At 38.8% G+C, this 17,626-nt stretch overlaps 2 protein-coding genes across 3 annotated transcripts in view; one reads left to right on the top strand and one right to left on the bottom strand.

The window, feature by feature from the left end:
* Positions 1-8,043, bottom strand: part of LOC136885761 (uncharacterized) — a 40,373-nt gene extending 32,330 nt beyond the window's left edge. Inside the window, exon 1 of the mRNA XM_067158499.2 lies at positions 6,765-8,043. Coding sequence (XP_067014600.1) covers positions 6,765-6,949 — 185 coding nt within the window. The 5' untranslated portion in view covers positions 6,950-8,043. The remainder of the gene's footprint in view (positions 1-6,764) is intronic.
* A 117-nt stretch (positions 8,044-8,160) lies between these two features.
* The window catches only part of faf (ubiquitin carboxyl-terminal hydrolase-like faf), a 299,786-nt gene continuing 290,320 nt past the window's right edge, over positions 8,161-17,626 (top strand). For both annotated transcript variants that reach the window (XM_067158104.2, XM_067158103.2), the window contains exons 1-2: positions 8,161-8,258; positions 8,853-9,049. In XM_067158104.2, the coding sequence (XP_067014205.2) occupies positions 8,978-9,049 (72 nt within the window). In that variant the 5' untranslated portion in view covers positions 8,161-8,258; positions 8,853-8,977. The remainder of the gene's footprint in view (positions 8,259-8,852; positions 9,050-17,626) is intronic.

Here is a 17,626-nt window from a genome sequence, read left to right as displayed (position 1 = left end):
GCAACTACCCAATGGATTCTACTCATTCAAACTACACCAAATACCGAGCTCAATAGCTGCAGTCGCTTAAGTGCGGCCAGTATCCAGTATTCGGAAGATAGTAGGTTCGAACCCCACTGTCGGCAGCCCTGAAAATGGTTTTCCGTGGTTTCCCATTTTCACACCAGGCAAATGCTGGGGCTGTACCTTAATTAAGGCCACGGCCGCTTCCTTCCCACTCCTAGCCCTTTCCTGTCCCATTGTCGCCGTAAGACCTATCTGCGTCGGTGCGACGTAAAACAACTAGCCAAAAAAAAAAAAAAAAACTACACCAAATATACTGACACGCCACTGTTAAGCTAACTTTTACATTTTCCTATATACAGTCATTTGTCTCATGTTCAAAGCTCTCCTGAAGTTTTACCTTCAAATAAACTGAACTTATTTTGATACAGTTCTACAAATGACAATAAAATTAATGTCCCATGCATGCAACGACACGGGCAAAATTTAGTTGGCCACATAAATAAAGGAATAAGACAAGTGATAAAATCAAGTCATAGGAACATGAACAGAAACAAACTTCTTCAAAAGCTTTCAATTCAGACATCAATCCATTTATTTCACACGAAGATTTCTCCTATCATGACGTATGGAATGGAAATACAGGAATTCCTTAATAAAACTGACCTTAGGTTGATGAAAAAGTACAATCCATATATCTAAAGAAGATACTTTGCCTACCAAACCCCGCACCCTCAAGACTGGTATACGAATTAGCTTGAGAACTTTTCTTCTTACAAGTAATAGGACTGAAGTTTCCACCGCCTTTTAGAGCCCATTACCAAGCTGTAATCAGTGAACTATACACAACGAAATCAAGCCATGACTGCAAATGAGTAGAAGAACCCAGGATATGAAGTAAGACATGCCACGACCTGGTTTGCGGTGCATGGCTTCCACCATGAACTAAGCAGCAGGAAAGATTTCCATGCACCAGATACAGGCTGTGTGTGTGAACTGTATGGGGACAGACACTAACCTACAGTGTGCAAAAATGGACCAAGATCCTTGACTGAACTGTGTACATAAACTTAAAAGTATGAACTGTGTTTAAAATGAGAATTAACCAAACGTGGCCACTGGCTGCCATAAATACAGTCGAACCTCTCCTTTGCGGATATTGTCGGTTCTGTGGAGAAATGTCCGTTACAAGAGGTGTCCGCTTTACAAGGTTGTAAAAATTAATTCAACATTTTAACGGCAAATATAAATATAAATATAAGCATACATCATTATTTTGATTATTCTAAATAATTTCTAACAGAAAATTTGCGTGGGAGATATTAGAAGTGATTTTACAGCCTTTACAATCATTACAGCTTTGGAAAGTGTTCTCCCCAGAAATTTTCATCAGCCGGGTGGGGAATACTACGTACAAAATGAATAAGATAAAATTTAAATTTATTCACCTCAGGGCATTAAAAATAATAATATGGCCTCAGCTACCGTGTGCAAACATTTTAATTTGTCGCCACCTGCCTGCTTGCTCCTCAATTTCGACGTTCCATTTTACTCTAGGCCTACTAGACGGCAGAGTAAACTGAATCTCTCTTGGGTATCTAAGGCTGAGTTTTAGTGAATCTTGTCGGGTAAACACCAACACTAATGCTGACATCGTACGACATGGAGTGTCGCCCTTCAAAAATGCTACTACCTCTCCCGGGTTCGAACCTGCTATCTCTACCACTGATCCACGGAGGGCATTAACAGTAATATCAGACAGGTAAACTATTTTTAGTGTTATCACCAATAAGATGTTCTAGTGTTCTACTGTTCGTTCATAATCAAACACCAGGGCTTACCATACGAGTTTGTGACGACATGAGGAATCGAATGCTATCGTGCGATTCCACATTAATCCAAGACACCACTCATGCACGACACTAGGTTATAGTTAAGCTAAACATTTAAACTCTGGTGTAACTGATGCAATTATTCTAACATTAATGTAGATGAAATGAAAATCCACAGCCTGTTTCCAGTCATTTGACTGGATCAGGGATGGAATGAATGAAGCCCCATCTTACGGCGAGGATGGGAATTGTGCCGATTGCCGAAGCCCGTCGCACTCCTCTGGGGCAATGATTAATGAATGACAGATGAAATGAAATGATATTGGAGAGTGTTGCTGGAATGAAAGATGACAGTGAAAACTGGAGTACCTATCATTTTTATTCTTCACAATTGTGTTTCCCCCTAGTTTAATTTTTCAGGGAGATTTTCTCACTGTCCTATCGCACTATATTTTTTCCTTGTCTGGAGATCTAAAGACGCTCATCCCTCCTCATGTTTACTGGGCGATTGAAATGCTATGGTATTTTTGCCTCAACAATCAGCACATGAAAGTCTCTACCTTGTCAATTTTAACTGTACTACCTGACCTTGACCTTATCAGCAACAATCTGAGTTATGAACAGAATTATGCAAGATGCGCTAGAAAATCTCTTGGTAACTTGTGAGTAAGGAGTCCCTGGTAACATTCCCGGGCAAGTAGAATTCTCAGAATGTACATTAATTAGAACACAAGGCAACCCTAATGAAAGGTTTGGGAAGAGCCCTGTATAGAACAATAAATTTCATGGCTACTTCAGCATTCCCATGTACTTTTCTTTCTCTCTTTTCCTCGAACTCAAAATAGTACGAACTTTCAAAAGGTATTCCCATACGTCTACAGAATGTCATTAAAAGAAATAATGACAAAGCCCTATGTAAAGAAAGTGTCCTGGAATATATTAAGTGTCTGCATTAGTGGATAAGACTAATGGTGATGTCCGCTGTCCAGAATTCGAGGTGTCCACTTAAATGAGGCTTATTTTAGACGTGTCTTGTATAGGCCTATTCAGTCCTCAGCTTTAAGGCTCATTGGACTCTCAACAGCTCTGCCATCAGCTGTCATAAATGGCCTAAGCATCACTGAAGAAGCCTACTAGGGAAATGATGTAGTTTCCGGTTGCTTTCCTCACCAAGCCAGAAGTTGCTATTACATATCAGTCTGCCAAGCCCACTGAAATGCATGCATCACTCGACCCTTTTCACACCATTCGTAGCCGGGACTGGCTGCATAAGGAATGGCATTACTAGCATTGCTCATACACATGTCTTATGTAAAATAAAATTGGTCCCATGGAAAAATGTCCATATTGGCCTAGGAAGGTGTCCGTTAGGGCACGTTTGACTATACCAGAATAAACACAATGACAGGTCGGTGTGGTAAGAAGAGACAAGACAAACATCAAAAAACACATAAAGGTAAGATGCAAGTCTTTGATAGTGGTCGTTAGGTTTTGTTCCAGCAGCCTATGTTTAACACTTTTAACACTACACCCGTAAGGGATACAGGCACACTGCTTTCCTGACCGTGGACTGCGCCCCGAAGCCATGTGGGTGTACTTTTAGCGCATGTTTATATGCAGCTGCAAGTATCTTGTACGGATCCCGTCCCTTGCTTGGAAGTAGAAGTTTAGCCTATCTAGTATCCACTAGAATGCAGCAATTATCGGGAAGTTCAAACTGAAAAGATAAGAAGGGTAGATTCTCCTTGCCATGACCTCTGTCAACGAACTCGATGTGCCAGGTTCTGAGCCAAATCAGGAGAAGCGGGTTCAGAAATAGATGAGTGATGAAGGCTCTGCTTACGAACCAGATAACATATCAAGTGGTAGTTCGCGCAAGGTTTTTATTTGTTACGGCACTTTCAAATGCACGTTTCAAGCTGGATTATTTTACTCTGAATACAAACAATAAAAATACTTCTCTCCAGTTTTTTTTTTTTTTTTTTTTTTTTTTTTTTTTTTTTTTTTTTTTTTTTTTAGACGAAGAGACGCAGGCTGATGATTTACATGTACCACAAAAAGAGAGTAGATGATGGTGCAAGGAGTTCAAGGTTGGACTGTACACAGCCCAATGTTTTCAGGGCTACTATTCCAAAATAAACTATTCCTAAACACGTAAATTTTGTATTTCAAACATAACTGTGTTTATTTGTGGCTTTTTATTGTCTGAGCAGGCTTATTGGTATAACATGAATGTAAAAGATTTTTCCCATACATTCATTTTATGTTTATTATAAGACTAATATAATTAAATAACATTAGATATATACTTCCTGAATAACATCTTCACTTTGGTTGGCTGACACCTTCATTTATGATACAAAATCAGGTACGTAATATGTTTTGCTGTTGTGTAATAATGTATTCAAATTCAGGAAGAAGACCCACTTCACTACCACTGTCGATTTGAAAATTTGGTAGTGTTGAAAATGTTAATCTTCATTTGTCATCATTGTGAAGATTTGGATACAGAGGTGAAATAAAATATATGTAAGCCTAATAGTGATTTTCTCTGGTTTCATCACAATATGGTACAATTTAGTTTCTTATGCCGAATGGGTAGGTTACTGTACCTGAACAGTGCAGTATTTGGATTGCCAGACATCTACGCTCAAGATTGTGGGAATGAATTCGAGCATAGTTAGCTTCACATTTCAGAGTGCTTAAATGTACAAGGACGCAGATTTGGAAATAGATACACAGGCTGACCTAAAAGTCTTAACATTTGACGAGGCAATATTTCACGGAATATTGGAAATGAAATGTCGTACGGCTTTTAGTGCCGGGATATCCCAGGACCGGTTCGGCTCGCAAGGTGCAGGTCTTTCTATTTGACTCCCGTAGGCGACCTGCGCATTGTGATGAGGATGAAATGATGATGAAGACAACACATATACCCAGCTCCCATGCCATAGGAATTAACCAATTAAGGTTGAAATCCCCAACCCGGCCAGGAATCAAACCCGGGATCCTCTGAACCGAAGGCCAGTACGCTGACCGTTCAGCCAACGAGTCGGACTACGGAATATTGGAAGTAGAGGGGTAATAATTGACATGGCCTGCAGTTTTATTGACACCAAAATAATGTAAATAAATTTTCACTAACAGTGCCTTTTCCAGTAACGTCAACCTGCCACGACTGCAGGCGCATCTTGATTGTGCAGTATTTTAATGCAACAACATGATATAATGCAAGAACTAAGGCCAACAGCTATTTTAGACTTTCAGTGTCACAAAGCACATTAGTTACACTTCATAATATTTTAATGTGAACATATTGAAGTGAACATGCAATTTAGTCTACTAAGCACATTATCATACTTTAATTTTAATGTGAACATGTAATATAATATTTTATTGAAATCAATATGCAACTCTAGTTAATTAGTATAATTTTACTGGTAGCTCATTGCTATAACATTCACAAATATAAACAAAGCTCCCTTCAAATATGACTGTACATTTGTAAAATGGGGCTTATTTCAACTGAATAGGTAAAACGCCCATGGTAAACATTTACACCTAATAAGCTTAAAGACGAATTCATTCCGCTACAATTGCATCTGTATATTAAGATATAAGCTTGTTACGTCACAATTTCAGTTATGATGTAATGTTTTAAATTTTTTTTAGCAAGAGTAAAAATTTTAAATAATATTGTTAAACAATAGAGTATGTCATAAAGATCTTTATGAGGCATAAGGTGAAAATGCAAATTAGATTCTAATGTAGCTGAGGATGACCTTGTTAAGAGGTCGAAACCGGTCCTAGACATGTGATAATCTGCATTACATATCAATAAAGAATATTGATCAGGTGGAACTTTCTTTTCCTTTTATGCAGGCGCATCTGACACTCTCTCTCACAACAGCTTCTTTTATACCGAACACAGGTCTCATGCAGCATCACTGATGTGTTGCTGTCCAGCACCATCTGTTGGCCTGTTTATGCACTTGTTGTTGGTCATCTTGTGTACTTTATTTTAGTGTCAATAAAACCTCATGTCATGCCAATCATGTGTGTCAATTATTACCTCTCTACCTCCAATATTCCGAATTCCAAAATAATTGTACTGGACAATTTCTCCAACACAGTAACAATTTTATACAGCATGAGAAACATTTGCATTCCACTGAAAATTGGTTCCGAGTTGGATATGCCTTTTGGGTCAAGCAACTGTTGGTTTGTATTCAGGGTGATGGGCCTAGTGGGATCAAATACCATTGAACGCAGCCAGGAGAGTGATTTTTCATCGTTTTTTCAAACCAGGCAAAAGCTGAGGCTGTTAATTAAGGCCATGGTCACTTGCTTCCCATTCCTAGACTTTCATTTTTTAAGTAATTCAGACTCAAAACAAAGAAGCAGGAATAAAAAGAGTAATACACAGATTTTTGAGCAACACACAAAAGAAAACAAATCAACTTTTCTCAAACTACGAATCTTCCACAGCCAACTTTCAGTCTTCTGAAGAGCAACATGTAAGCAATATGACAACCTTTTACATAGGCCTACCTAGTTTATGTATTAGATAACACAGTTCTCTGTGGCACGTACATAAGAATGGAAATAATAAAATAATACAATGGTATTTCTGAAAACATGCTGAAGGCTATCAATGTGGACAGAGATTTTAATGATTTATACTACATTCAGCATAAACAACAACTGGCTTAATGTTGCACCAACACAGATAGGTCTTATGGCGATATGGGACAAGAAAGGGCTATGAATGGGAAGAAGTGGCCGAGGCTTTAATTAAGGTAGCCCTAGCATTTGTCTGGTATGAAAATGGGCAAACAATGAAAACAATCTTCAGAGCTGCTGACAGTGGTGTTCGAACTTAGCATAAATATTTATGATTATAAACAATCTTCAGAATTGCTTACTTACCTGCAATACATTGTAGCTATTTGCAAAAGATGTTCTCGAATTCCTGAATGTAGATCAGACTGGACAATTTTACGCCATAGTTCAATAGAATCCGAAGATGATATTTGAACAGCCTCATAGATAGAATCAAAGACCATTTCCAAGCATGAGGCATAAAGGGACTGAACTTGCATAAATGGTGGCATGATGGAGGTATAAGATTTCAAGATTTAAAATACAAAAGCTGAGATTTTAAGAGCACACCCAGTACTAAGTGGGATGCTGTTTATTGACAGGTTTTGAGTTTAGGTGTCCACACTAAGGCTACTCTAGAAAATCCGGCATGCACTGCAAACCATATTACACTGATGAGTGGTCTGTCTTTTACATATACAGCAACAATAACATCCTATTGCTTCTGGGAATGTTATCTTAAACATAACACTTCATTTTTACTGTCCTTGACCTTGCAGTAAACTGGCCATGTGAGTATTGAGTAAACAAACAATTCAGTATAAGTCAACTCAAAAGCGTTGACAGTTCATTTGTTTGCTTGTCTCCGACACCTGGACGAGTATTGACAACGCCGATAATATTATATTTCAACAACAAAAATAACTGGAAGCCAATATAAATAATTTATAAATTTACGGCGCAATACGGAGTGCCACAAGAGCTGAAAATGAATCTCGCAAAGATAGTTTTGTCAATCCTGAACCGACAACAAGAATATCATCCTAAACTGAAGCAAACGAAGCGATGAAAATATCATAGGATTCCTTCATTTCCCTGAAAACAACGGCTGATCCTGTGAACAGCAACAGACACGTCACGACGCAATTCGTCAGGGTGTCAAAGGACGGAATGTAAATCAAAGGAGCCTATGTTACATTGCCGATGAGACTTGGCCCACACAACTTTCGTTTCGCTTTCTTGGAGACACCAACAACTCCAAATCAGCTCAAGACAACACCCTTTCTGGTAAACAGAATCACGAAAAGTACACAACGTGATTAGTGCTTCAATTGTCATTAGAATATCTTGCCGTAGCAATGCGGTTATCGATATTTATGTTGTAAATGCTGAATTATAGTAGTACGTAGCACAAATTCAATTAACTCTAACGATATTCCTTCATTTCAACCTCTTCTTTTCGTTAAAATTATATGCGACGTATAGGGCTGGAGCGGAGTGCCTTTTTATAGGAATTACCCCACGAGGAAAATACGTACGTCCCAGCTGATACACATTGATAAAACATAGTGCTTGACGTGCGAACTAGTGCTCTCTCTATAATAGCAGCAGTCTTTGACTCCTAAAAATGCATCAAGTTGGATCATTGCATTGTGCAATATTGCAGAACTAAAACTCTGATCAGAATATCATATTAGGACTGTTTTCTGAAGAAAATATTCATACGCCCATGTCACCGGTGAGTCGCGCAGTCGTGTTTACACAGTGCGTGCAAAACTTACGTCAAAGTGGTTTCGTTCCTACTACAGTTATTATGTAAAGGTTAGTGTTGATTAGTAGATTCACGTGAGATAATGAAATATCGAAATCATCATATGAAAAGATTGTCAGTAGGACGCCAAAGTATAAACTAAAATATTCAACCTCCCAACTCTTTGGACTAATCATTGCGAACAGTCGCCATTTTGTGTGGAGCCCGGCTGATGAATTGGAATATTTTTCCAAATATGTTGCTTTTCTGGAATTTGTGTGTATCTCAGAAACACTAAATATGCTTTGTTTGATATTTACTTAATTGCCGGTCGACCTAACATCGCTGGTAAGGTTATAGGTCGGGCACTGGGCGGGTTTAAAATGTTCCCAAGAGCTCTTATATTCCTCATCATTTATGAAAGACAGGAGTGTCTGTGGTAATATTAAGATAAATTAAGCAAAGTATATTTTATACTGTGCGTATTTGGTTAATCTTGATTATAGTGATTTTAAATTCAATTGTATGATTTAGAACTGTTCGGCTCGTTGTCGTGAATTGATATAGTAAACCGTACACACAGACAAATCATGAAGTTCAGGAAATCAATCAATAACATGTAAAGAAATTTTAATCACGTTCATTTCATTTTCGTGTCATTTCAGAGAATGTAGCTAGCAGATGACAGGAGTTCTTTTATATGAAGTTGACATTACAACACACACCAGTTTTTATAGACTTTAAATGTCATTCTTGTGGATTAATTGACATTCCACATCACAGTTGAGCAATGACCATAGCTACAAGAGGCCAAGGTGTTGCAGTTGATCCACCTGATGGACAAACATCTACACCAGCATCGGTGAGTATATATTAATGTTCTTATTTTGTTTCTGTGGTTCAGTCAAACCTCTCAGCCTACCCCTAGAGTTTGTGTGTAATATCTGTTGTTTCCATCCTGTGATAATAGAACCTTCATCTCTTGTAATTAACTTACTTATATGTATGGTTAAATTTAATGTTGTGAATCACCATTATGTAGGTATCCGGAATATTTCCAAGTTTATCTCAACATTTATTCATCATTTGATAAACACTGTATATTAGAAGCAATGGAGGCTCGTGGTGCTGTTAGTTTGACTATAAGTCATCAACAGATATTCGTAATAGGTTCATTCAGTAGTTTTCAGTACCTTGCAACATTTTGTGGAGGTCAATTTCCATGGGTGTGTTACCCCTCTTCTGTGTCATGTTGTGCAATGACATTGCATTGATTTTCTGAATTTCTTTGTGAATTTGTAGCAAGTTAATGAAGTGTTTCCATATGAAATGTTGAGTTTCTAGTAGAACTTGAATGGTTATCAAAAATGCAACACACTGCTTGTATAAAAATAATGTGAGATGGATTTTATGAATCCACAAGTCCTTGGACATGACTTTAGTGAACCTACTGAAATCAGAAATCTTTGGGCATAGTAATATTGTGAGCTGTTGTACAGAAGTGCAGTGTTTATATTCTGCAAGATTCATATCCTTCTTAAGTTTACCTTCCAAACCATAGCCCAACCTCACATATGACTAATTTCTTGTTAGGATATCAGAGAGAGATAGACCATGAATTTATATATAGAAAGGTATCTTATCTGTTAGATAAGTTGCTTGACTAATTTTGAAATGTGTTGTAGATTGGTTACTCACTCTACGTAATGCTGTTTATTCTTTCTGAATCTTTATACTGTTGAAATTTATACCAAAGCAACTACTCCAGATTAGCCAATGTACAGATTAGGGAAATTCATATATAATGGAGGAGAGACATACAAGAAAAGAAAGTCTAGTTACTAAACATGGGAAAGGGAAGACCCATGCATACATGTAAACACTGTTGGTGATGACTGAAGGGGCGTGTTGGCAAATAACGGTACGTGAACAAATCGTATCCATGAAATTTCATTGTAATTTTTGTCCTAAATGGAGGTTAATAACTGCTTTCACACAAATCAACAGTAAAATTTGCAGTAAATTAATAAATACCATTATTACGAGAGAAATATAGATACGTAACTACAGCGATTATTTCGCTGTAGACACGACTCTTCTGTGGCATTCTGCTTCATCTCTTTTGTTTCCTTCTCGAGGTCCAGGGCTATCACAGACGAATGGAAGTGCTATGTCTGTGAATTCTCAATATATTTGTCTGTCATGGCTAGCTCAGGCAGTTCAGACAGAAAAATGGAGGTGAAAAGTATACCGTAACACAAAAAATATTTTTGTTGAATGAAAAATAGCATGATCCTTGGACCTTTAATTATATTAATTAATGAGTTATGGGCACAAATCAACAAGTCAACCCACCAAGTAACATGAAGCAAAGCAAAGGCGTTCAGAGAAGTGAACAAAGACTGAACACACGAAAGTGTTAAATGAACAAAAAGACATACTGAAGCGTAGCTATATAGTAGAATTCATAATCATAATGTAGCAAAGTATGTAGGCCTATGAATGTGTGTATTTCTCCAGTAATATTGGTATTTATTAATTTACCACAAATTTTAATCTTAATTTGCATAAAAGCAATATTGTTATTTTCCATTTACGACAAAATTATAATGAAATTTCATGGATACGATTCGTTCACGTACCCCAAATAAGAATTAGGCCTAATATTCTTAAGTTGCTCCTGTCCGGTGCTTCACGTTATCCACTGTGAAATTTCAAGATTTGATGTCAATTCTTCATCACAATTTCTTATGCAAGTTTATTTCACCAAAAATTGCCTTGTTACTGGTTAGGTTATTATGATCTGAGGAATTTCCTCTACGTACCAGTAACGGCAGCATGGGATGAAAGTGATTCAAGGATGAAAAGGAAAATTGACCCTTATAAATGTAGAATTTTATGCTTCAGATGCCATGTTATACTGAGATTGGACTAGAGCTAACTACGCAATAAGACAGGTTGTGACCATATTAAATGTCCATGGTTTTCACCACAGATTATGTACACTTAAGGTATTCCATGAACCCACCAGTGAGTGTATGTAAACTGTGTGGGCGAGAATGTATAAGATATCACATCCGGTGGTGTACATAAGTAACAGCTTAGAGTAAGGAAGTGTAAAAGTAGAAATTCACGAAGTGCAGCCTAACTTTTATAGTATTGTACTGGATTTGAAATAGTACAAATCTTGTGGAATACTTTGTAGAGGGGAAATGTGTTCACTGCGACAGCCAGGGACCCACCCACCAGCCCCGAGAAGTTCATTTTCTTTTATAACCTAATTTAGCACGCGCCGTTCTCCATTGCTGAAGCATGCTCTACCATTTCCATTGGCTGTGATATAATCTGATATGATGTCATTCCCAGCAATCAGGACATATACATTCCGTCACCAACCTGTGCACAAGAAAAGCACAAATACTTGCAACCCGTAATCACCCCTGCGGAATGTTGCCGCTTTGTAGCCCGAACCTGGGGACTTGATCACAGAGCAATGGTTTTGTTACTAGCTGGACCTAACCTCTCCAGACCAATGGTTTTGTCACTAACTGGACCTAACCTATTCAGACCGTTGTCACTAGCCGGTATGCTTTCACCTAACAATGTACCACTAGTTCAGAAGTTCAAACGTTGGCAGCCTTGTGCACCGGTTAACCACGTCCACTGCAAGAAGTCGGCGAGGAAACAAATGACAGTCCAATCGTGCCTAGATGTCTGCACTGAAAAAGTGCTGCAGTAACTGAACTTTTTGCTGTCTAGAATAGTAGATGCACAAGACAGTCCATACTAAATTACTTATTGATATAAAGTTAAACCCTTCTTGGCCATTGGCAGCAATAAATATTATTATTATATATTTTTTTTTTTTTCCAATACTTTTTGTATTTGTTTGGTAAACAGAGGTGGATGTCGACTGATGTTGAGTTATCAAGTCGAGGTACAGGCGTACATCTGAAAGTCTTCTTTCTTCACAGTGATAGTTTCCCCGCCTTAAACCCCTGCACCAGTCAAGGCGTAGAATAATGGCATAAGGTTGTATTCCTTTGCTCAATTTTTCTTATGTTTATTACTTAAGGTAAGGTACTTCACTAATTTTGTCAGTAATTTTTTGTGAGCAAACTGATACCCCTTCGTATTCTCCAATATGAGGTATTCATTTTAGACTTTGGTCAGCTCTGGTTTGGCTTGCCAATCCAGACTTGATTCCTAGTCTTAAATTACATATCAGATTTTCCTGTGATATGAGCATCTGAAATGAAGTTGAAGCAGCGTATTTGCCAAGCAGCAACTTGACAGTTGACCCTGATAATATTTGCCCTTTATTGTACCAGTTATGGTAGTTGGTCAGTAGACCTTCATGTTTTAGAAGCCTGTAAGCTCAATTCCATTTTGCAAAAGGTTTTATTTCTACACTGTGATATGTCAAAATACCGATTATATAGTCATGATGTACCGTGTACCGTAAGTTACATCTACAAACTCTTTTATTCAGTAAAATACTTTGTTGTGGGAAGATCTTTAATTTCTTTGAGCTCGTCATCACTTATGTGTATTATACACTTGTAATATAAGTAATGGAATGAAATTAAATCTAAAAAAGACTATCACTGCATTCCAGGTACTCTAACAGATGACACAATTCCTGTGTGTGGCTCAGTTCAAATACCTGGGGTCATGTACCAACTTGAACTCCAGTACCATTCCCAATGTCGACCAGTCCTGTGTGATAAGAAAATTCCATTGCTTCTAAAGTCTACTGCACAGTGCTCAGATGGTGGCCGTTCATAGAGCTGAATGTTTGCTCACAATAGTAAAGCATGAACAGGCTGGAAATGAAGATGCTGCAATGGTCCAGTGCCTTGACTCAGCTAGACCATATCAGGAATGATGATGGGCGGAAGAAATTCAAGGTTACCTCAGTCGTGGAGAAAATGCGTGAATCACGCCTGTCATGATATGGGCATGTACCCTGTAGCGGTGAAACCTCAGTTGCAAAGACTTCCCTTCAACTGAATGTGGAGGGTCAGCGACATTAAACATGCTGGTTGGACTGAGTGAAAAATGATGTGTAGCTCGCAAAACTCGGCATCTGGTATGCTGCGGTAGCACTGTCAAATATTCAACGTGTTCGTATCTCTTCACATAATTTTTTCAATTCTTCAATAGATGATATGACAGTCCACTTTTTGGCGTTCTCGATGTCCATAGCAGCAAGTTCAGTTTTGTTCATAGTTACAACCTCTTTGGGCGTAATTTCACGGATATAAATGAGCGTTGTGTTTTGACCATTTGTTTGAGCGCCATTGCTGTAGTGTTCGTAAACAAACCTTCATGGGCTCTGCTTTGCTATTCTATTTAATTTTATTTTGTAGTTTTCCGTTCAATGCAAGTTATTTACTTCTATATATATTGTCACCCTGTGACTTTGATCTCATTCAAAAGATTAAGGAACCACTACGTGGTAGATGGTTTGCAACACAAGGGGACATCGCTAATGCTGTGCACCAACAGGTGACCCGATTCACACATAGTGCGGCAAATGCTGAGGCAGATGGTATTCAGCGCCTCCCACATCGTTGGCAGTGTGTGGTCTCAGTAGCAGGGGACTACTTTGAGGGTCTTTAGGCCCAGGTTTGTCGTGTCAACTTTATGTGTACTGTGTTCTCATTCTTTTGCACCGGGAAGGCCATATTGCCGTGTTGTTGTTGTTGTTGTTGTTGTTGTTGTTAGTCGTTTAGTCGCTTTCGACTCTCCGTGACCCCATAGACCAAAGTGCGCCATTTCTTCCTGTCGTGAACTATTTTCCTAAGTCTTTCTAAATTGAGAGCCATGGCTTCCCTGATGCCATCAATCCACCTCATCCGTTGTCGCCCTCTTCTCCTGTTACCATCAGTCTTCCCCAGCATTAAGGTATTTTCCAGTGAATCATGTTTTCTCATAATATGACCGAAGTACTTTAGTTTTTGTCTGAGTATTTGACCTTCCAGTGAACAGCCTGGGTTGATTTCCTGTAATATGGACTTATTAGACCTCTTCGCAATCTACGGAACTCTAAGGAGTTTTCTCTAACACCATAGTTCAAATGCGTCTATTCTTCGATGCTCAGCCTTTCTTACTGTCCAGGTTTCGCTTCCGTACATTGCTACTGGAAAGACCATAGCCTTCACTATACGAATTTTCGTTCTTAAAGTTAAGTCTCTACTCTTGAAAATGTAATCAAGGTTGGCCATTGCCTTCCTCCCAAGGAGCAAGCGTCTCTTAATTTCATGGCTGCAATCACCGTCAGCAGTTATTTTGGAGCCCAAGTAGATTGAAACTAGGAACAACCTCCATTCTTTCACCATTTATATGCCAGGAGGTGATAGGTTTAGTTGCCATGATCTTTGTTGACATTCAACCCTAGTCCAGCTTTTGCACTTTCTTCTTTCACCTTCATTAGTAGGTACTTAAGTTGTTCTTCACTTTCTGCCAACAGGGTGGTCTCATCAGCATATCTAAGGTTATTTATATGTATCCCACCAATTTTAGCTCCAGTTTCTGTTTCATCTAATTTGGCATTCCTCATCACATACTCTGCATATAAGTTGAATAAGTAAGGTGACAATATGCAGCCTTGATGTACACCTTTCTCAATCTTGGTCCATTCAGTTGTTCCATATAGGGTTCTCACCGTAGCTTCCTGATCAGAGTAGAGATTTCTCATAAGGCAAATAAGATGATCTGGTACTCCCATAGTCTTGAGTACTTGCCACAATTTATTGTGGTCAACACATTCAAAGGCTTGAGCATAGTCAATAAAGCATAAGTATAGGTCTTTCTGGAATTCTCTCTCTTTCTCCATAATCCAGCGAATATTAGCAATTTGATCTTTGGTTCCTCTGCCTTTGCGGAAACCGGCTTGTTCTTCAGGTAGTTCTCGATCTACATACTGCCGAAGCCTATTTTGCAGGATCTTGAGCATAACCTTACTAGCATGCGATATAAGTGCGATTGTTTGGTAGTTTGAACATTCTTTAGCGCTGCCCTTCTTTGGAATTGGGATGAACACTGAGTTTTTCCAATCTTTTGGCCACTGCTAGGTTTTCCATATTTGCTGACATATTGAATGTAGCACTTTCACAGCATACTCTCCTAGGATTTTGAACAGTTCTGCTGGGATTCCATCATAACCATTTGCCTTATTGTTTGCAATACTTTCTAGGGCCCACTTGACCTCACTTTCTAGGATATCTGGTTCTGGCTCTGACAACAGAGTAACTTCATCATCAGGAGTATTCCGCTCTTTCCTATACAAATTGCCTACATATTCCCTCCACCTTTCTTTAATCTCCTCTGTAAGATCTTTTCCATTTTTATATTTTATCATTCCAATCTTCGCCTGGAATTTCCCTCTGATGTCTCCAATTCTTATGTAAAGATCTCTTGTCTTACCCAGTCTGTTATTTTCCTCAACTTCCTGGCATTGTTCGTTCAAAAAGGCATTCTTATCTCTTCTAGCTAGTTTCTGAAACTCGGCATTTAATTTAGACATCTTCGATCTTTCGCCTTTGATTTTTGCATTCCTTCTTTCTTCTGCTATTTGTAGTGCTTCACCCGATAACCATTTGGCCTTCTTCTTGTTCTTTTTCTTGGGAATATGCTTTTCCGCTGTCTCCTTAACAACACAGCGTACTTCTGACCATAGCTCTTCTGGAACTCTATCTCTTAAATCTAATCCATTAAATCTGTTTCTAACCTCTACTGTATATTCAAGAGGTATGCTATTTAGGTCATATCTGCTTGATGGTTTGGCTCTGTCAATCCTTTCTAATTTGATACGGAATTTGGAAATTAAGAGCTCGTGATCTGATCCACAATCAGCCCCAGGCCTTGTTTTGGATGACTGTACAGCGCTCCTCCACCTCTGACTACAGAGTATGTAGTCGATCTGATTCTGACATTTACCATCTGGTGAGGTCCAGGTGTATAGGCGTCGTTTGGGCAATTGAAACAGTGTGTTGGTAATGACCAGTGAGTTGTCTTGACAGAATTCTAGGAATGTCTGTCCAGCTTCATTTGTTGTGCTAAGGCCAAAATTTTCCCGTTACTCCATCTACAGTTTGATTTCTTACTTTGGCATTCCAGTCGCCAATAATGAAGACAACATCCTTCTTTGGTGTTAACTGTAGCAATTCTCGTAAGTCTTCATAGAACTGATCAATATCTTCCTCTTCAGCTTCTGTGCTTGGTGCGTAAATTTGTATGACTGTGATGTTAAAAGGTTGGCCTTGAAAACGTACAGACATTCTTTCAGTTTTAAAATTGCACCCCATTATAGTGTTACGCACCCTGTTGCTAACTATGAGGGCAACTCCATTTTTCCTTTGGTTTTCATGTCGAGAATAGTAGACCATGTACTCATCTGTAGCAAATTCACCCATACCAATCCATCTCACTTCGCTTATTCCCAGTATATCGATGCCCAGTCTCTTCATTTCTCGTTTGACTATATCCAGCTTTCCTTGATACATGGATATTACATTCCAAGTTCCTAAACAGTACTGTTCCTTGCAGCATCGCACATTTCTTGAGGCTTCTCTCAACGTAGTTCCCCCCGGAGATCTGACTGGGGAACTTGAAACTCCGGAATATTTTGAATTGAGCAAAGCCATGGGGTTTTCTTGGGAAAATTACAGTGGTGGTTTCCCGTTGCCTTCCACTGTCCTCCACTCCTGTTGGCTCACTGACCCAGTTTCCCGCTGGGGTTGTAAAACCAACCTTCCACTGGGTTGCTCAGCTTAACAGGGGCACCACGCGTAGGTAGGATTTGGAGAATTGAGGTGTGAGAGGCTAAGTGAACTCTCTTGGTGAGTTCATATATTCGCATCACACCCCCGTTTCTAGCCAGAGTCTCAAGATGTTCGTAGAGACTCCCCCAGGTCGTTTCCTGGGCCCCATATTGCCGTGTATACTACTGTAATAAATTAGTGTGTTACGATATTTCAGTGCTATTCATTGTCCACACATATAGTTAATACCGTGTCTTTTTGTCTGTATATTTCACATTTTCCAACCAGACTGATATCTTCAGGGAAAAAAATAGTTGCCATGACTTTTGCCCCAACCCTTGTACATCTGAGTGATGAAACATTTGCCAATGCGTTACAGATACATTATTGGCAATCTGTATATCTGTCTGTTTGTGACATGTTTCAGCTTTGCGTACATATGATGAAAAGTATTATTATTCTACTTATTATTATTAGATGTGAAAAAGACCAGAAAACTGATCACGCAAAGCTCACTTAGAAGTTGTGCGTTTCCTTCTTTGGCAGGCAGCCTTTAATTTTTCTCTCATTGTGGTTTCTCTCTACTTCCCACTTGCTGATTTTCGTTCTTTAGCAGGTTCGGTCTGCGATGTCGGCCACTTTGATTCCTGATTTTTCCCAGGTCTTGGCGG

This window comes from Anabrus simplex, chromosome 14 (genome assembly GCF_040414725.1).
Source record: "Anabrus simplex isolate iqAnaSimp1 chromosome 14, ASM4041472v1, whole genome shotgun sequence".
Classification (NCBI taxonomy): Eukaryota; Metazoa; Arthropoda; class Insecta; order Orthoptera; family Tettigoniidae; genus Anabrus; species Anabrus simplex.
The sequence above is the reverse complement of the archived record's forward strand: the minus strand, read 5'-3'. Positions and strand labels throughout refer to the sequence as shown.